General features: G+C 38.6%; 1 protein-coding gene across 1 annotated transcript in view; it reads right to left on the bottom strand.

Annotated features, from left to right (window-relative positions):
- The window catches only part of LOC127437204 (sphingomyelin phosphodiesterase 3-like), a 29,834-nt gene extending 8,568 nt beyond the window's left edge, over positions 1-21,266 (bottom strand). Inside the window, exons 1-4 of the mRNA XM_051691983.1 lie at positions 21,093-21,266; positions 16,214-17,924; positions 8,066-8,141; positions 3,326-3,487 (exon numbers count right to left, since the gene is read on the bottom strand). Coding sequence (XP_051547943.1) covers positions 3,326-3,487; positions 8,066-8,141; positions 16,214-17,623 — 1,648 coding nt within the window. The 5' untranslated portion in view covers positions 17,624-17,924; positions 21,093-21,266. The remainder of the gene's footprint in view (positions 1-3,325; positions 3,488-8,065; positions 8,142-16,213; positions 17,925-21,092) is intronic.
- Between the last annotated feature and the right edge of the window lie 580 nt (positions 21,267-21,846).

The raw sequence follows: 21,846 nt of genomic DNA, 5'->3' as shown, positions 1-21,846 counted from the left end.
TCAGCAAGGTAAACTACAATAACACATGAAATGAATGCTAGACAATGTTCAAGATAATGCAAAAAGCTCCATTCATTAGTGTAACGTATCTTGGTTATTCGATATATCAAAATGACAGTTGTGATGGAATCACATCAATACTGAATTGTGTCAACATATTTATAATGTACAGTCTATTTTATAAACAGCTACTGTCATCATCCACCAAATTTAGCTAACAGCTATTGATAAAGCTGGCTAGCTAGCTAACGCCGACATAGGCTATCGTATAAATGTAGTCAGTGCATCACGCAAAGAAAAGTGATTACTTCAAACTACAGTCTGGCATAGACAGACCTATATCCACACTTTGTTTTAGCCCTGTTCCAGCATTGGAGTGTCAAATATAATATACAGTCTCAAAGTTTGTAGTAAAACAATCATAACTGTGTAATTTTAATTATGCTACCCCATCTGTCAGCATGATGCCGACGAATCACGTTGTATCTTTGTACGTTACATCATTGTTTTGGTCGATGCTCACTTGCTTGTGTCCCTATGGAATGTGTGCACAAGCGCGAGCAAAAGCAACAGGTAGCTGGTTGCAGTTCACTTAATGGCCACAGGTGTCATTAATAACAAGGGTTTCTGAATCTTACATACTGCACCTTTAAAGGAGCGATTTGAAAAATTGGCATCAAGCATTTAAAATGGGTACGTCAGTCCAAATTCAAAATATCGGAGAGAGTTTTCTGTTATACATTTGTTTATAGTTTAAATATGCGCGCTGGTCAGCTACGTTGGAAATCAGTGTTTCTTAGTTAGGTTAGCCATTCTTGTTTCACAAAAGGTAAGCTAACGCTAGACTACCTGCACTGTTAAATTTGCCATTCAGTCGTCTCATATTAAATGATACCCTCATATTAAATGATTTATTCCTTATATTCTCTTCCACTTTACATTCTAGAAAAATGACAGAACTGGGTGGGTCTTCGCAGATGAATATCTTACCTAATGTAAGATTACACTTATGAGAATTTACCATGGTCAGAAAACCATGGGTACCAATGTTTTTTTTCTTTTTGTTTGTTTTGTTTGTTTGTTTTTGGTGGATAGTAATTTTTATAGGAATACCATAGTAAAGTAAAGGGATGTCAGAGTTTGCACTACAGTAGGTAATTTGCCCAGTAATTATTACTCCCATAGGGAAGCAGTCCCGAAATTGGAAGCTGCAGTGAGTCACAGAGCGGGTTAATTAACATATTTAAACATATGTGTAATGTGGACCACACATGGACTGTAATAAATCAGTTTTGCATAAAACAAACCTGAAATTAAAATACCGGAATTCTATTTGTTATAGTCATGGCACAGAGAAACAATGATAAATATGACCTAACATTATTGCTCACTCACTAAACTCTAGCTTAGTTTTGTGAGGAAGCACCTGTTTCCAAGTGATTAAGCCTCTGTTGCAGGTCGGCAGACGTGATTTAGTGGGACACTGCAGGGCACATGGGAGTGAGATAAGTTACTATTCTTAGACTATGTAAATATTGATTTTATATGATATGAAACACCTATTTGCAGTGACGTTGGATGAAAAACATGCTTTAAATCGCCTATAGGCTTTATAAAATGTTAATTAACCCGCTCTGTGACTCACTGCAGCTTCCAATTTAGGGACTGCTTCCCTATGGGAGTAATAATTACTGGGCAAATTGCCTACTGTAGTGCAAACTCTGACATCCCTTTACTTTACTATGGTATTCCTATAAAAATGACTATCCACCAAAAATGAACAAAACAAAACAAACAAAAAGAAAAAAAAAACATTGGTACCTATGGTTTTCTGACCATGGTAAATTCTCATAAGTGTAATCTTACATTAGGTAAAATACTCACCTGTGAAGACCCACCCTGTTCTGTAATTTTTCTAGAAGGTAAAGTGGAAGAGAATATAAGGAATAAATCATTTAATAAGAGACGACTGAATAGCAAACTTAACAGTGCAGGTAGTCTAGCGTTAGCTTACCTTTCGTGAAACAAGAAAGGCTAACCTAACTAAGAAACACTGATTACCAACATAGCTGACCAGCGCGCATATTTAAACTATAAACAAATGTATAACGGTGAGTGATTTCAGAAAAAGAAAGAAAAAAACATATCTTTAATGGTATTTGCCACTGCCAACTTGGGAAGATGCTCATGGAATTTTTTCGTTTGGTCGCCAAGTTCCGCCAACGGATAGGCGCCCAAACTAGCTCTTCTGATTGGCCAAAATTCTCTGATCTCTGAACAGTGCCCGCCGCTGCCTCTACAGATGCACAAATCACTTTTGCTCCATATTTTACATAGATATGTGGTGCAAAAGGGAGAGCGTGCGAAACTTGTCATTTGCAAGCGAAAAACAGTGTTTGAGACTTGTAGCAGCAGATTCAAGCAGTTGTAGTTATGTACTTGTGTTTGTGCTAGAAAAATATCCAAGAAAAAAAAATTTTTGGTGAGAAAAATAATCTCTACAACTACAAATTCCACTGTCACAGGTGCTCAGTTGTTTTGCTCCAAAAATACCTCCATAGTACCTTCTTTGCTACTCTCCATGATGTGCTGTAGTGATTCCATCCCGCTCTGTTTTTGCTTATGTTATGAGGGCAACAGACCATCTGCTAGTGCTATTGCCGCCTAGTGGCATCTTCATGTTAAGGTGATAGTGGGTTGCATTATTGAAACAAAAATGAAAACTAAATATTTTTTAAAATTATTTTTAAATTATGTTGTTTTTTTCAGAGCCATGAAAATGTATTTTAGTTTAGTTTCAGTTTTTCCAATTATGTAGATTTCAATTTTTAATTCAGTTTACGAAAATATATTTTTTTTAATTAGTTTTCGATTTTGTTTTAGTTTACGATAATAACCTTGACTCCCTCCTTTATTAAAAAAAAAAAAAAAAAAAAGAAAGAAAGAAATAAAACAAAATCTGGGTTACAGTATATGGCACTTGCAATGAAAGTGAATGGTGCCAGTCCATAAATGGTAAAATACACTGTTTCAGAAGTATATAACTTTACACAGATAAGATTAGTAAGCAATTTTATCACATTAAAATCCTGTAACATACAGCATATACATCTTGTGGCAATTCTTTTGAAAATACTGTATGTGTGTTTTAGTGTTTATGGATTGTTTTTTTTTTGTTTTTTTTATAAACAAGGGGTGAGACAAAATTATTTTTGTAGTAATCAACATTATGGCATAAATGCTGTTGCAGCTTTTTTTTTTAAATAATACTTAGTGTTTTAGTAAACTATTTAAATGCACAGAAGTTGGGAGCAAATGTTGTTACCTGACGAGCAGTTGTCAAAGTTGAGGTCTCCAAGGATAACGTCGAAGGCTACCTGATCTTCCAGAACTTTCTCCTCATTCGTTTGACTCGAGGTGGCCCTCCTAAACTCAGCACCCCACTCCAGCAACATATCCAACTGCTCACAGCGCACTGTCGAATCACCTGAGGGAAACAGAGAGCGAGAGAGATTTACACCAACAATACCTACCAAGAAGCAAAATCTAATAAAACCCCCAAATTCTATTTTACAGGGATTTTATTCAATAAAGAGAGCACATATTTCATTGCACAAAATGTCATCGTTTGGTTTGTTCATGTAATGAAATAGCATCGCACTGAGATACCTTCAGTTTATCACATTTTCAGATGTAGCGATTTAATGAGGCTAAGTTGGAAAAACAGAGAGAGAGAGTAAGCAGTGAACCAGGGGAAAAGAGGAGGTGATCTGTAACATCTCCTCTCTGCCTTGGTGGAGCTGACAGAGGAAGGTGTAGAAGAGAAAAAGAGGGAAAGCGAGAAGGGGAGAAAATATACAGCAATTAAATTGTGCCCCTCAAACAGCTGCTGAAGAAAGAAATGTGTGTGTGTGTGTGTGTGTGTGTGTGTGTTGTGTGTTGTCACTCTTGTTAATAACCGAACTGTGCGTGAACGTTACTGTATTTAGCACTCTAAAGCAGGACTGACAACCATGACAACCAAGTAATCAACTATCTAGCAGCCACTCAGAACTCCTTAGTAACTGCATAACAACAATTTAAAAAAACATTACAAACACTTGAAGGAAAAGTTCATCCAAAAATAAAAATAATTTCATAATTTACTCACCCTCATGCCATCCCGGATGTGTATGACTTTCTTTCTTCTGCAATGAGGATTTTTAGAAGAATACTGTATCTCAACTCTTTAGGGTAATACAATGCAAGTGAATGGTGGCCAGAACTTTGAAGCTCAACAAGCACACAAAGGCAGTATAAAAGTAATCCATAAGATTTCAATAAGAAAATCCATAAGACTCATAAGTCAATGGTTAAATCCATGTCTTCTGATGCATGAGACTATATAATAGGTGTGAGTGAGAAACAGATCAAATAAGTCATTTTTTCTATAAATATCCATCTTTGACCAGCCCTGACCAGTAGATGGTGATATGTACAAAGAATGTAAACTGCCAAAAAACAAATTAAGAAGGATATGGAAGTGAAAGTGAAGAATTTTAGTAAAAAAAGGACTTAAATGTTTATCTGTTTTTCACCCATACCTATTAAATCGCTTCTGAAGACATGGATTTAACCACTGGAGTTGTATGGATTACTTTTATGCTGCCTTTATGTGCATTTTAGAGCTTCAAAATTCTGGTCACCATTCTCTTGCATTATATGGACCTTAAGAGCTGAGATATATGTTTCTAAAAATCCTCATTTGTGTTCTGCAGAAGAAAGAAAGTCATACACATCTGTAATGGCCTGAGGTTGAATAAATGATGAGAGAATTTTCATTTTTGGGTGAACTATTCCTTTAATCAACCACATAGCAACCCCACACAACACCCTAGCAGCATGGCAGCGATGCTTTTTAATTCACAAATTTGGTAAACAATTTAATCCAAAATGTAGTTTTATAGCTCTATACCGAGCCTAATCTCAGAAAAATTATGTGGCGATTTATTTGCAAAATGACACTGCGTGCTTCAGAACACATACAGCGGCTGTTCTGAGGTGAAATGTCCACTTAGTGACGCTAAAAGAGAGTTCAATTTTCTCCCAAACTGATTTAAGGTTAATTTTCAATGGATTGTTGAAGCAACCATGTCATTTTATGGTGCTTCTATGACACTTTCTGCTCATGTGTTGACTTCAGGACTCCTACCCCAGTCCATTTCATTGCAAGTGCAATGCTCTATCAGTTGAGCTACTGTGCACTTTAATCGTGATTGAACAAGCTTGTTAATGTAGCTGGTTATGTAATGCAAGTGTTAAAATGTAGCACCATACAAGTCATTTGCTATAGTAAAAGTGTTAAGATGTCATGATAACATTGTGTGAGGAAAAGGGTGAAAATTAAGTGTTTTGAACCGATAATCTGCTTGATTTGTGTGAAAGTAAATTTTAAATCATTGTTATAGCATAGCACTTCACCCACTAGTGTATATTACACTAAGAAACTGCTGCGATATGTACTGTACAATGAGCCACGTAAAAAATCATTTTGCAAAAATGTAGATAAAGTTTTTCTATTAGACCAGGTTGTCTATACGCTGGGTCAGCAATAGTCTTATTAGTTCCTAATTTAGTTTCTTCTAATTAATTTAAGGTGAACCATCTAAGACAAACTTCATACTTAATTTAAAAATGATTGAAAACTCCATTATGTCTCCAGAGCTATGAAAGAGCAACTTTGGAGCAATAAAATATTCCTTTAGGTGCTGTGTAGGCTGAGGTCTGAAAACTGCTAGCACAAGAAACCATATTTCAGTGAAGGGAAGGACAGGAACCTAGTATACATGCATGTACGCCATGAAAATAACTTATTCTGCCTCTGCAATATCAAAGTCTATAACATATACACACAGACTATCACGCACATATGCGCGCACGCACACACGCACACACACACACACACACGCACGCACACACACACACACACACGAGTGACAGGGGAAAACAAGGGCTTGAAAATATCCAGAGACAACACTGCCTCCTTCTATTAACTAAACCACAGTTGTTTCTGAAAGTCCCTGTCCAGCATCACTACAACATAATCAGGTCTCTCTTTCCTTCTTCCCCTTTTTGCCTCATTCCCATATCTTTCATTTATCCTCCTGAAATAGTCATTGCACTATAATTAGAATGGGTGCAGACACACAGAGGCATAGGTGGATCCCAAAATAGCAAGAGTGTCTTTGTAAAAAATTAGTGCTAGAGGCCACAAGCTTTAAATAGGGCTGACGACAGGATCTGCAAGAGCCCGTTGCCATGGGAACGGGGACTCTGTGGGTGAGAAGGACACGTTGATTAATCTGAGCAGGGAAGAGGAATGGAGAACGGGGGGTCAACATGCAGTGATGTCACAGTGCCCTGTGTAGAGTGGATTGTCGGTTTGTGAATGTATGCATAGTACAGAATGAGTTAGAAAATGATTTTTTTTTTTTATGTCTTTTTGTGGGTTACATACAAACATGTGCATTAAAGCACTGTTTGACTTTCATGGGCAATGTCAGATCTCTCTCCCTCTTTTTCTCTATCTGTTTTCCTTGTTATATGTGGAAATCCACTCAGATGTATTCCAGATGAGCAGATTGGGACAAACCTGTCAGTATCCCTCAGTGTCACTGCACCAGTCATAGTACTGCAACATGACTGGGGCTTTGTGTCTGTGTTTTTGTGTTTGTGAGGTTTTGCTATCTTTGTGGGGACCAAATGTCCCCTTAAAGACAGTAAAACCTGAGGGGAGAGGGACCAACCTCATAGTCCCCATGGGAAACAGCTTCAAAAAGGGACTAAAAATTTATTATTTCACATATAAAGATGCCTAAAGTTTAGAGTAACTTACAGCAATTATAATTAGCTTATTTCAATAACAGTCAAAAGGAGGTCCCCACCTTCAAGTACATACACTAAGTAATAAAAAATAAGAGTAAATAACAATAAAATTAAATTTTTTACAGTTAAAGTGACGTTTTCTCATGGAAATGATGCTAGGGGATTGTGGGTGGTTACCAGGAAGTTGCTCTGTGGTTACTAGGGTTGCTGCGATACCAAAATTTTGACTTCATTACCAGCTCTGGTACCTTGGTATCGATACTAAATTGATACTTTGGTAACAAATACTGTATATAGCCTCAAATTACTGATGAATATACACAGAAAAGGACTTGATTAAAAGAACTGGATAAAGTCTTGCCGTTACAAATTCTGTTTATCATTTCAATTTTTCTGATTGTTTTTATTTATTTATTTTTTATAATTTTTATGTAATTTTACGCATCTATTTAAACAGAGCTTTTATTTTGGCGGAACTTTTATTTTGACGGTAGTTTTTAATAAGTTCCGCATTCCAAATAAAATGCTGAAATACTCAACAAGCTGAAATCTCACTGGAGAAGGAATTCATGTGTTCACAGCTGCTCAAACACTAAACAACCCACCTTGAGCATTATGCACGATCTGTGTGTGTATGTGTGTGTGTGTGTGAAGTACGACAGGGAACACAGAGGCACCTCCCATTCTCAAGTGTGCAGCACATGCAGACTGTCTATTATTTATTAAAATTAAAGCTTGTTGAGGCGAGGTGTGCTATTACTTTTTCAAGATGATAAAACTGGCGAAAGAAATCCCATAGACTACTTTGGGGGTGGGACTCGAGCCATAACTAGGGACCAGAATATTATAGAGACTTGGAGGGGAGCTCTTTTGTGGGCCAGATCCCATGGTCATAAAAATCCTAAAAAAAATATCAGGCCTGGAAAAGACATGAAAATTAATCAATCTTAAAAGTCATAGAATTTGTATAGTGAATATCAATTTTGCAGTTTTCTTCTGCTCTAAAATATTTAATCAGCTAAATATTGCTCGTGTGAAGAGTTAGGGTTTTGAAGAATTTATTGAACGAAACTAATAATGCTTCCCTTAGCAAGCAGCAAACACCACTAAATATTAAACAAAAACAAATGTGTGTGTTGAATTTAGGTGTGCTGAATCCGTCTATTCAATACACGTGCATCCATTTGTTACAGTCACCTACCTTCAATAGCATGCAAATGAGTACAAGTGATATATCCAACAACCCGTTGTTCCTGAGCAGAGCATCCCACCTGCACCTGAGAGAGAGAGACAGAGAAAAGAGAGCATGAGGACAAAAGAGACTGGAGTGATAACTTTGCCACATCAAAAGTGTTACTAAAATGCAAAGTGCTGTCAACACCCTCTCTCTCACTCCATCACTGTCAGCTCGTCCTTCATCTATCATAACACTCTAGATTCCTTTTATCTGGCTGTAGCTTGTCAGGGGAGCATGTTAAAAGGATACAGTCACAATATGCACACCTCTGAGCTCTTCAAAACACCTGCTCATGTCGTCATTTTATTCAGGCACAGCAAATACCTCTTTTTTTCCCTGCCAGGCTCTTGCATAATATTGAAATGCACTGAATATTTCAAAAGACAAACTGATTAGTTAGGAGAGCAAATTAAACAAACCTAAAAGGTTGCAAACTAACGCTGAATGATGTGTTTAACTGTGCTTATGTATGATTCTGCCTAAACCGTGTCCTCCTCGGCTTTGTATTTTCTTGCACTAGAGTTTCTGTGTCCTCGTTTTATCCAGACTGGCCATTCATTGTAAAATAATCCAGTGATTTACAATGGCTCATCCCCATCAAGGACTCCTCTTCAAAGTGCTGAGAGCTAGAGGTCTGCAAGCTGACCCAGGCCTGACGGTACCCGAGAACCCGACGGGTTTCGGGCCAGGTTCGGGTCAGTTTTTCAAGTAGGACTTCGAGTTTGGGTTTTTAATTAATGAAAAAATAAACAGGCTTACCGAACTTGTTTCGCGCACGCACTCTCACTCACAGACAAGCGTGAACAGACGAGTTAGGGGCCGTTCACACCGAACGTGTTTTTGCATGCATCTGTTCTGTTTTCTCCTTGTTTTCCTATGTAAACACATGCTGGACGAATGTCTTTGACTGTTGCACTGCGTCTCGCTGTTTTTTTCAGCGTCTTGTGCAGGACCGGCACATTTTAAACACCATGTCAAATTAAAAAGGACTTCAAATTGTCAAAAACGCATGTTGAGACACCTGTGCTCTGTTTCATTCTTTTTGCTGCGTCTAGATGGTTTTTAGCACAGTTGTCACAAAGATTCAACATTCTAAACAAGTTCAGGCTGCATAGAGCAGGCTGTTTCATTGTTTAACAATATCTAGATTGTTCTGTACCAGGTGAAGTTTCAGTGCATAAACAGTAAGTCAATGCTTTTTTCCATTCTGCTCTAGTGTACTGAGGGGCTGCTGTGCCTTGTTAAAACTGTGTATGTTTACTGTTTCAGTACTGTTACTAATGTTGCCTATAGGCTTACATAAATTACAGCCTATTGCAACAGTCCTTGCTAGAAGAAATTAGATAGTAAGCGATTTTGGGTTTGGGTCGGGTTTGGGCTTAAAATCTGGCAGTATCGTTAGGGCCGGGTAGAGTCTCGGGTACGGGTCGGGTTTCATTTTAAGGCCCGTGCAGACCTCTACTGAGAGCTACAGTACGGCTTGACAGTTTCTCTACTGCCTTCCAAAAACAAAAGGCCCAAAAATCTCCACAAATTGCAAGTTCTGCATTTCAGCAGCAGGTGATAATAAATGTCAAAGTGTTTAAGGTGATTTGTAGATTTAATTACATTAATGAAAGTCTGACTTATAGCTTTGGACCAAACATGGCTGACAGTCTTTCATTTCATTGCTCACATTGCCTTCCTATGTTCTATGCCTTTCTGCCCTCTCATGCTTCTTTTTTCTGCGTCCTTGTGTATGAATATTTCAAGCGTTTATCCATGCTTGGCTAAGTGTGTGCGTGTTTGCGTTGACAGACTAGAGGAGGCAGGGAGCTCGGAGGGCGGAATTGTTATTTGTGTTTTTTGCATGTGTGTGAAACTTGCATAATGCTTTATCTGAGTAATTTTTTAATACTTTCTGCTATCCCAGCTTAATATGCATAGAAAACTGCAAGTAAGCCATTTGTAGGTTAATTTCCCCAAAAAGTGGCTTTTGTGGTGCAATCAATACATTGCTCTGTTTGCTTGAGCATCCCAATCAGCCCAACAGAGGTGCCGTGAGTTTGGGGCGGGACTATCTGTTTGACTTACCAATGGTACGATGGAGAGAGTGTTCAGAAAATCATTTGGCAATTCCATTAGTAAAGCAGAAACGGCACATTTCAGCTTTAAAGTGCAAGTGAGTGTACGTATTTGTTGGTGTGTGAGCGCATACATGCAAATACGTGATAATGAGCGATGTGCTAATTGGAATTTGTCTGCCGCATGTGGGATCTCTTAGAAGGTTAAAGATTATTTGCCCAAAGGAGGAAAAGTCAGCTGGCTCAGAAAGTCCAGCATGCAAATACACACACACATAGACTGGCTGTCTAATGAACTTCCTCTAGCCTTCTAATCCACTGCTACAAGAAGCAGCTTGAGGGCTGAGCTGATAGAGAGAGCAAAGACACTTCTAAGGCTGAAGACTGCTAGTACTTTATGCTAACAAAGCTTTTTAAATAGAAATGACAACAGCAGGAGCAATGGGTCATAGCTCTTTACCTTTATTTGCTGTAGTAGAATATCTTCAAGTTTTAAAGGGCTATATTCTACAATTTGTATTTTTGTATTTTATGTATATACATATAACATTACATTTTTCCCCCAAAGTACTTTATAATGTTAGTCAAGGTTTATTGTGGCAAAATCAATCCGGGTTCAATACATGTTGAGCTCAATAAACAGCATTTGTGGCATAATGTTGATTACCACAACAAATAATTTTGATTTAAAAAAGCAAAAATCGAGGTTACAGTAAGGCAGTTACAATGGAAGTAAATGGGGCCAATGTTTGGAGGGATTAAAGGCAGAAATGTGAAATTTATAATTTTATAAAAGCACTTACATTAAGTCTTGTGTTAAAACACATGTATTATTTGAGCTGTAAAGTTGTTTAAATTGTCATTTTTGTGGCCGACTAATTTACCTGTATTACAGGGTTTACAGTGTGATATAGTCATGGCAACGAAGTTGTACAAATTGGATATAACTTTACACAGAAAAGGTTAGCAAGCGATTTTATCACATGAAAATCATGTTAACACACATATTGTTTAAAGCTTGTTACTATACTTCTGAAACAGAGAGTATTTTAACAGTAATGGTTTAGCCCCATTCACTTCCATTGTAAGTACTCTAACCCAGATTTTTGCTTTTTGTAAAGAAAAAGAGGGACAAATCTGAATACATTTTTGTGGTAATCAATAATATGCCACAAATGCTGTTGACTGAGCTTAATTTGTATTGAACCCGGAATATTCCTTTAAAGACCCCGTGAAATCAAAAATAAAGTTTTGATGCTTTTTATGCATATCTTTTTGCTTTCAGGCCATCTATATGCTTGTGTACTTCTAAACATTGACAAAATTTGTTTTCAGAATACTTGAGCATTTAAAATCTGCAGTCTCTCTCTTCCAGCTAGAAACCCAGAAAAATTATGACTCATAATGTACTGCATTAATTTTGACTAACCAAATGCTTTATAGAACGAGAACATCCCCACCCCCTCAATCTGATCAGTGTGTCTGGCTGTATTCTAACTGGAGCTGATCATGACTTCACAAGGCACTTCAAAGGGTGCACAATCTATGCTGTAATGTCGTTCCAAACAGATTTTCCAATAAGAATCACTCAAACATTTTGTTTTAAATGACCATTATCACTTTTCAGCCATCTGAAGCTCTTACAGTGGAGGGTAATTGTCTTTGAAGGGTATAGGGCATAGGGATGATCACTGCTGAATGGAACGTGCCAACGCGGGAACTGGATGCAAGGAAACTCGCTGGAGTTTCTTCATATGTTTAATGCAGCCATTGTTCCGAGGTTTCTTGGGACGTACAGCACGAGTGAGTGTTCTTTATTCTTTATGATTAGTGTATCGTGATTTAAAACAAGGATATATTTCAATGTTTTACTTGCTTGTATCTCATTCATCTGCACTGACGTGCACAAAGGCTTGAGCCTCACCGTTAACAAATACCGTGATGCGCTGTGTTTGTTTGCAGCCTGGTTTTGTAGAAACAGATCAGTTTGATTCTCAAGTCAGTGGAAAAGTGGTCAGACTTCAGCAGATCGCTTCCCAGGCTGAACACCGGCTCTGGCATGAGAAGCAGCAGGTGTGTCTGTGTGTATTGCTTTGCCAGGGGCTGTGATGTCAACTAAAGACTATTGGTTGTTTTTCAAAAAGACAGGGGCTGTTCGTCAAGTCCCGCCCCAACTTTATGTTTCAGTAAGAAATATGTCAACAGGCTAAAGAAAACTGCGTTTTTCAAGGCACTTCAGGGAGACTTTAAACAGGCTGTTTTTGTGACTGCACCTTTAAGACTTCTAAATGCACATTACTTCTGTTATAATTAGCTAACAACCATGAACTGGTGTAGTTCACACTGTTGTTCAAGTCAAGTTACTGAATAATGAATATGCATTAACAAGGCTGTTGCCATGGCAGACTTTGAAGAGGGCATGTTACACTTGATATTTACATGTTGCCCTCAATATTTAGTTTAGTTGTCAATCAAAATTGGTTTTACATTTGCCCCGCTCCCCAATCTTGAATGTTTAGTTACATCCCTGTATGTTAATTTGTAAATTTGAGTGGTATCAGTGTTTCCCATTAATTACCTAGACTGTGGCTAATTTGTCCCACCACAGTTTCATAATGAACCGAAAATATTTTTTCACTTATCATAATAACATAAAAGATCTCTAATGTTGTGTTTTGAGCCAGCAAAGCAACTCTCATTCCCAGTCCGTCACTTTGATATATTTGAACTATGTGTAGCAGGACACTGGACCAATGAAATTCTACTCAAAGCTCTTGTTTTAAATCCTTGTTTGCAATCTCCTTTCCTTGAGCTTTGTGGCCCAGCGTGCTTGTTTTCCATCAGCTAGTAACCGTACTTTCTTCTATTGTCAACTCTAAAATATTAAAATGTTTGATATACTAAGACTAAATAGAATCATAGTGAGGGTAAGAAATCAGAGTCTATTCCCATTACAATCTACGCAATTTTCTGTGAAATCTGTCAACTCCGACTGGCTCAAAATCTGCAGACTGGAGTGAATAGGAGCTGACTTTCAAACAAATACAAATAAACATTCCTTTATACAGAAAGCACAGAACTGCTGGAAGCATGTGTACCAACAATATGCGAACCATGTAGCAAAACGAGTGCTCTACCTTGATGCTGTGAGTGCAGAGAGCTCTTGAATAATAATAAGAGGCTGAACATACATACTGAAAGGCCTTAATTAGAGGGCCGCTCAGTCCTACGGGAAGCATTTTTAATTAATGTCTTCACTCCACACACATCCCTCCCTCTCATCCTCCCTCCCCCCATTCACTTTCCAGCCCCCCTTCCACCCCAAATCGTTTGACACATGGGCACCTTTCTTGGAGTTTTTCAGTCTCTCAGTTCATCAGAGGCTGAATTTTTAGTACCCAAAATGCCTGGTCCAGGTACATGTTGGTGGGGGGTAGAAATGTGGTCTCACTGTGCTGGGCCAATAATGAGAGAGAGAGAGAGAGAGAGAGAGAGAGAGAGAGAGAGAGACTGACCTTCCACAATCTTGTGCCATCTGATTGAGTTAATTAAGCCAAAAGTTTTATAAGTGTAATTGTCAAATTTCTGTTTCTGTTTCTGGTCCTAGTCTATGTTCTGTCCTCATTAAAAAGTCAACATTAAAATAATATTTTACCCCGTTTACTTTCAGGGTAACTTGTTGTGAATGATTCATCACCAAATAATTGTTTTTTGGCATTCATACTGTAATCTTTAATCAAAATGATATAACATGCTCTTCCTCTGACTTTGACCAATAAATTTCCTTGACTATTCCATTACATTTCCATGACTTTGTCCTGTTGTTCAAATAAAAAATAGCCTAATTTTATTGCACTCACAGGGAGGAATTTCTAGCCAGTGAAATTTTTTAGAGCTGAGCATAACTAAAAAATTCCCATGATGTTTCAGGATTTTATTAATTTCCATGGGTTTTCCAGGCTTAGAAATCCTAATTTAACTAATGCAGAGTTGTCAAAGTCCATAGGAAGGGGTTTTTCATGAGTTTTCCACTCTGTTGTTTTTGTAACCAAAAGCCAAAAAAGCTTTTTAAGCATTGTTTTAGCATAGTCGCAATTGGCGTGGCTTGATTTTAGTATGTAAAGCCAACTAATCCAAAAGGTAGCGATGCTTCGTAAATGCAGTGCCTGCAGAAAATCTTGCCCTACATTTTTCTCATTGCATATTTCACACTAAAATACACCACATTACAGAAGTAAAATAGGTAGTTAACGTTCATACTGACTTTAAAATTTGTAATGATAAACATAATTACCATAGTCCTATTTTGAAACCTTCAGGAATGGAATGGATGACATTATTTTGTGGTTCAAAGGCTAACATTAAGCAAATAAGAGGCCAGGAGCTTTTAGCAATATTCAGTCAATAACTTCTGGAAAGAGCTGCTTGAAGTTTGAACCAACAACACCATGATATATAGAACATCAATTCAAGTGAGATTCTCTCTTGTGAGCATGTGTAGAGGGCAAAGGCATTGACCTGCTGTCTCTCTGTGTACAGTATTCAATATATAATAAGCCTCTCTCTCTCTCTCTCTCTCTCTCTCTCTCTCACACACACACACACACACACACACTCACACATACTCAGAGTTAGTATTTAGCAGCCTTGTCTGACATACAATGGTGGCTGGCCTGGCACCCTTTTGGAAGGAAAAGGAGATCAGGTCTGGAATGTGGCCAGAATCAGCCACCGTGCTGAGAGTGTAATGATATTTCCACCCTAAAAGCCTGCACTCATCATCACTCTAAATGAGGGCTACACAAACACAAACAAGCTAATTCGAATAAAAATCATGCACAAATATGGACACTAGTTCTCACATACGAACTATGTTCTATACTTGGCCTACCACAGTTCATAAAGATCTAAGCCCGCACTTTCATATTTGTTATTAAATACCACCTTAGTTCATAATCAATCAGTTAAAACAGACATTTACCACGTTTGCACTACAATGCATCATATAGAAAACTTAGCCTTCGTCAGGGAATGCTTGCAACAGCAGCTACAAGACAAATTATCCTGCGTTTACAAATTCTAGACTACAAAATATTGTTTTATAGTAAAATTACATGTTGAATTACAATATAATATTAGCATAAGTGAAGAGCCCCAGACCATAAGACGATATATAATGCAACCCACTTGTACTGTACATCCACCAAAGCTTCAACAAAGAGAGGAAGCATTTGTTTCTGAAGGCATGAAAGATGAGTGTTTCAAACAGGCCCTCTGGGTTACAAAAAGCTAGTTGTAAATTATTCAGACTGTTTGTGTACACTCAAACCACCAGTCCTCCAGGGAACATGTGCTATGAAAACTTAAAGAACAGGAACAGACCCAAATGGCCCTAATTGATAATATCAATGCATTAAGTGAAAAGTTCTTTGTAGTGCAATTATTACAATTAATGAAGAAAGCTCATTGATATCAATCAATATAACTTGGTGGAATATACACTATATGGCCAGAGTGTTTTGCAAAGTGACACCACACCAATATGTGCTAGTTTGACATTTAATTTCAAAATCAAGGGCATTAAAACAAAGTTGGTCCTCCTTTTTGCTGCTATAACAGCTTCCACTCTTCTGGGAAAGCTTTCCACTAGATGCTGGACCACATGGCTGTCTAATTCATTCCAAAGGGTTTCAAAGGTGTTCAGGCCTGGGCTTTGTTCAGGCCAGTCATGTTCAGTCAGTAAACCATTTCTTTATGGACCTCACCTTGTGCACAGGGGCATTGTCATGCTGGAACAGAAAAGGTATTCCCCATTCTACTAAAATGCTTGATTCTATGTACTTGTCATTAATGGGTGTGGCTGAAATAGCCAAACCTGTTAATTAGAAGAAAGTGTCCACACACATTAGGCCACGTAGTGTAATTTTTCACTTTTAGAAGTCCTTTTACATTGTAGGTCTTAGGAAGTAGTTCAACTTGGGATGTAGTTAATCCACTTTTACAAAGCTACATCAAAGACTATAAGAAACCAGGAAAGAAACACAATTACCTTAACAAAAAGAACTCCCTTAGCAGCCAGAGCGTCCTCGCTGCGCCCATTGGGAAAGCACTTATAATGGGCGTCCAAAATGGGGTAGCGACTGGCCAACAGCAATCCGCTGTTCAAGAACTTGAACCGGGAGCAACAGCCTTTCCAGCCATAGCGTCCCACATCGCTTAGCACAAAGGGGAAATAGCGGTGCAGCTGCCTCCTGAGCCTGTATGCAGCCCGCCTGTCGAAGACTTCCTGCAGACACAGGAAGTCCAGGTTGGCTGGGAAGAAGGCAGAGATCTCGTGGTCAAAGCCGTCATCGCCATGACGACGCTTGCGCCCATTGGGTCTTTTAAAGACTGAGGTGCGATGTTGTGAAAGGGTATTATTGGGCAAGATGCCTCCATCAGCTGCATGGAATCGAACCAGGGATTCCCTGGAGGCAGTGCGGCTTTCTAGGCTACCCATGTCCCCATCCCCGGTCTGATGGTTTCCTTTTTCAGCCTCAGTTGGCTCTGGATCAGGAGAGGTAATGCTGATCTGTACTCCAGCCGGATGGACAGGACAATCCTCAGAGTTTTGGGTGGTGTTGCTATGCATTGGACACTCGCTGGAGGCATGCGGGTCTGCAAACTGGTGGACTGGACAGTCTGGAGAATGGTCTTCTACACTGGGGTGAAGGGGACACTCCGAGGAATTCTGGGCTCCAGTGTTGCGGATGGGGAAATCCGAACTGGTACCTCCTGAGGGGTGGACGGGACACTCTGTTAATGGCTCAGTCTCAGTTTCAGTGGTAACTGTTGGTTCGGGCCGATGGTCCAGAGAAGAGGTGCGGCGGAAGCCTTGTGTGGCCACGCTGCAGAAGGATGCGGCACTAATCGAAGTATTAGTGGGTGAGTCGATATATATCTTGATCTGTGGTCTACTGGCACCATTTCGGACCCGTTTTCCCACTTCCCGTGCCCGCCGTTGAGTGTCTGCCAGGTTATTGAAGCGAGCTATTGAGTCCGGCAACAGGCAAACATTGGCACTCCCAAAGCAAAAGCTGCGACCCTGTGGGCGCCACTCAGCAAGTGCCACCTCAGTTCCAGCAACTCCTCCCTGCTCAGCAGCATGCTTGTCTGGTTTCTGGTGGGAGTAGATGTACGGGTTCCTGATGCTCTGCAGTGGGGCCCACAAAAGGAAGCCAAGGAAGGCGAATGGGAGGGATGCCAGTAGCAGAACCAGGTAGAGTGGTGTTGAGATCAGGACCCCTAGAGCCAGAAATGAACAGGGATCCTGGGAGCGTTGACGTTTCTCCAGTGATGTTGCTACACAGGAGGCCAACAACCGGTCCAACAGCCAGTAGCAAGGGAAAACAAAGGCCCAAGACAGACTGCTCAGGAAGCTGAGGAAGGCACTGGGGTAGGGAGAGGTGTGCAAGACCATTTCTGGCTCACCTTTTAGACTAACTCCCCTTTAAAAAAAAAAAACATACAAAAAAGAACCACAAGTTAACCCGCCCCCCTGTGGTGGTAAAAGGTACACTACATGGTTCTTTCACTGTGTCCAACTTTGAATACAGTATATAAATGGGCTCCGTCCCCAGCCTCAGCCCTCCTTGGAGGGGTTCTGCAGTGCTACAGTCTTTTGAAGAATCTGGTCATGGTGATGGAAAAAAAACTCCCAGGACCCCAAATATTCCACACGTGGTAATCCAAAAGGTAGTGATGCTTCGTAAATGCAGTGCCTGCAGAAAAGCAAGGGGAGGGGTTACAGAATAAACAGGCAATCAGTTGAAAGTGGAGGATAATATGCAATCAACAAATTAGATCTCAGTAAAATTAAAAATGTTTCTGAAATCATGATGAATAATAAATAATGACAGCTTTTCATAGAATACAGAGTGTCAGGTCACCAAATGTGGCCCGCTGTGTTAGAACACTGCTAAAAGTGTTTCATATATGCATCTGCAAGTTAAATACATCATTTGTAAAATCGTATCGTTAATAAATAAACTAAAAGCTTATATAAAAGACGATTTACCTCATAAATGTTCAATATTCAAATTTGTGCAGCCACAGTTATTGTCAAGGGATTTTCATAAAATAGGTCTACCAGATGTGGCTTGTTATCCCATGTGACCACTGGATTTCAACAAAGGAGAAATTAGGATAATTACCATTTAAAAAGCTCCTACTGCACAGGTGTCACTGTAAAATATGATAACTAAGTCCCTTTGTGAAGTGGTGGCTGAAAGAGCTGGCTGTTTTTTCTGGTTGTTTCACATGAAATATACAGGCAAGAAAAGAAGATACATGCCATTAAATGGAATAGATGAGAAAGATTAGACTGCAGCCTCACACAGAGACAATTAAAAGCGATTACTTGTAAGAAAAGAAGATAAGAAAATATATTCTTTGTGATGTGGAAATACCAATTAAATTTGTCTTGATTTTGAAAAAAGAATGCTGAAGAACTTTTTAATTCTTATGTTTTTTGACCTTTTGTTCTGTGTGATTTAAAACATAATTAATGCAAACACAAAGCTGAAGTGTGTGATTTGTTTCTGTTAAAAATACTTTCTCCTATCCATCTTAATATTCAGAGACAACTGTAAGTAAGCCATTCATAGGCTGTTTTCTTCAAAAACTGTAAACACTGTCTCTGTGGCTCTTCTTGGCTTAGGTTTTATTGTTGATCTGTGCACGGTTGGTTCTTTTCAGTAATAGGCCAAGTACATAACCTTTTTTTAAAGCTGTCATTGACTGCTACTCATCCTTTTATGTCAATGTTGGTTGTTTTTTTGCAGCACTCTAGGAGCAGGTGCTCCTAATCGAAACCCTGACCTAAATCATCAAAAGATCTACTACAGATCAAAGTGGCTAGGTCAGTTTTTGACACTATCAGAATCTCTATTTTTATCGTCGTTTATAACTGTGTTGACAGTTGACACTGATGTCAAGAGACAGAATGAGGAAAACTGAAAGAGAAAAGGTAGACATAAGAATTAGAATCAAAGAAAACCAGAGGCAAACCCTAACATTAGCCGTAAAATAAAACTTTTAGCATTTTTAGAATTTATTTAGAATATATTTATAAGTTCTAAAAAAACATAATGTATATATTATATATATTTACTGTATATAAAACTAACTAACTATATACTGTATATTCTAAAAGTGCATTGAGTTTTATTTTAAATTTGATTTTAAAAATGAGGATGCCCCAAAAGGGAGGCTTTGTAAAATAATAGCTAATAACCCAAATAATAGCTATGTGTACTAAAACACATACTGTACATACAAATGCAGACACTTTAAAGTCAATATGAAATTAAAATTGACCATATTTACTTCTTACAAAAATACACATTCCTAGTCTTCTTGTAAATGATTCATTCATATTATTTGCAGTGGCGAATTCTCAGGGCCAGCAAAGCCTTCTCTGCTGGTCTAACGTGCCTAATACATAAATATTTTTTCATCCTTTCATTCTCATTCACCTTTTCACCTATGTATTTTCAATGAATTTATTCATTGATGCTTACAAGCAAAGTGTGGCGGCTGTTTCACAAATTGCTTGAAGAAGCAGCGTGTGAGTCCTAAGCCGTTAGGCCTTCAGAATTTCTACAGAATCCCTTAACAGTGCAAGTGAATAGGCATCTAAAGTTAGATTGTCAGATTCATCAGCCAATCAGATTGATTTATTTGTTCTTGATGGGTGTGGTCTTTAGGATATGTCCCAGTTGAGGCTTTCTAGCTGGCGTTGAGTGACGCAATCATGCATTAATTGATGTATGTAATTTGAAAGCGAAGAGCGTTAGGTCTAGCTGACGAGTCGGCTGTCATTATTACCGCTATCACCATTGAGAAAGAGATCCTTCTGGATTTTAAAACCTGACATGTAAACAGGAAAGGAGGGCTAATTTTCACTTCAAGTAAACTGGTAAGTGCTTTTTGCATTATTATAGCAACATCAGGAATTTTATAAGTGTAGATTAGGCTTGCTGGAGCATTCAGTGTCAGTTTAAGTTTTGAAAAGTAACCGTGCACCCTTACAAAACTAAATTTATTGCAGGCAACATTTAAATCGCAAATATTATTAGATAGCTTTTTCCTGGTATTATAGACCTCCTTTGTTTTGGCTTTCGTGTGTGGATGTGTTTTAAAAATGTAAACTGCTATTATTAGTTGACTGCGACGTAATGTATGATGTCCATAGGCATAGGGTGTCTTATTAATTGTGAAACTGTGTTTTCTTAATTGCATGAATTGCACCGAAGGACTAGATTTAAAAAGCACTGAAGACTTTTGTCATCATAATCTTTCATTAAAATGTAATAACTTGCTTTCCTCTGAAACAACTTTCCTTTTAAACTGATGTCATCAAGCCCTCTTATTTTTTAACCTCTCCCCTAAAACTTTTAGAGACAAGCTTTTGCGATCCAATCCATACCTGACTGATAAATTGTCTTGTCTTACATTTTTTCGAATTGACTATCTTTTTCACCCTAAAATACATCACAATACAGAACTTAAATGGAAATCGATTTACAATTAATATTGACTGGAGGACTTAATAAACATAAAGAAACTAGTCTTATTTTGAAACTTTTATGCCTGGATGACAGGCTTAGACTGTGGATCAAAGGCTGAAAACTGTTTCATGTTGGCTTTAAGCAGCATGGACACCTCTAACATTTACACTTGTGGCCAAATCAACACATGCGCTCACATAAAAATGACCTTTCTCACACAAAGTATTCTAAAAATACACACACATAAAGCACATTACAAATAAAACCCAACCTACTGCCTGTATTCGACCTCATAAGAGTACTGTAGTTTACCTAGATAAGCATTACCAGCAAACACAGAGCATCACATATACATAATCCCTTTGCATCCACACTCACCACATCTGGACACACACCCAATCCGTGGAATAATCATTTCCAGGGTTTTATCCATCAAGGCTGAATAATCTGTGCTGAACCAGTGCACCGACTGTGTAGTGGCCTAGACATGAGGCCAAAGCTCATCATTTTGTGAGAGGGCTGATTTTGACAGTCTGCTGTGAATACAGCACTGTGCTCAGGAGAATTTGAGCCGGTTGACTCAGAAAGTGACAAAAACGGCCATCTGCACTGAAGAACAGGAAAAGGAAGCACAGCAAATGAGTGTGTGGCTGTTTGCAGCTGTGCATGCTGTATACACGCACATTACCGCACACAAACATGCAAACACATGTGCAAGGGGGTTAGGCAACCATGTCTTTAGGTTAAGTAATGCTGAACAGCATTCAGGTCCCACACACAAACACACGTACAAAGGTTGCAAAGTGAATCTGGAGCAACAACGTCCTCAACTCATGGATACCCTTAGAAGGTCCTGATGTTATTATGCCCCTACACACAAACACACACACACACACACACACACACACACACACACACACACACACACACAAAAACATCTTCAACCAGCCTAAGTTTGCAAGACTTTGCTTTAGTGTTGCAACTAATGATTATTTTGATAATCGATTAATCTAACAATTATTCGACTAATTGGCGATTATTGCAACGATTAATCATTAGCTCTTCTGCAGTATAGCTGCTAAAGAAAATGTACATTGTTTTAAAGGAGTTTTAGATATTTATATTGGAAAAC

This window comes from Myxocyprinus asiaticus, chromosome 48, assembly GCF_019703515.2.
Source record: "Myxocyprinus asiaticus isolate MX2 ecotype Aquarium Trade chromosome 48, UBuf_Myxa_2, whole genome shotgun sequence".
Classification (NCBI taxonomy): domain Eukaryota; kingdom Metazoa; phylum Chordata; class Actinopteri; order Cypriniformes; family Catostomidae; genus Myxocyprinus; species Myxocyprinus asiaticus.
Note: the sequence above shows the minus strand (reverse complement) of the source record. Positions and strands in the feature narration are given on the sequence as shown.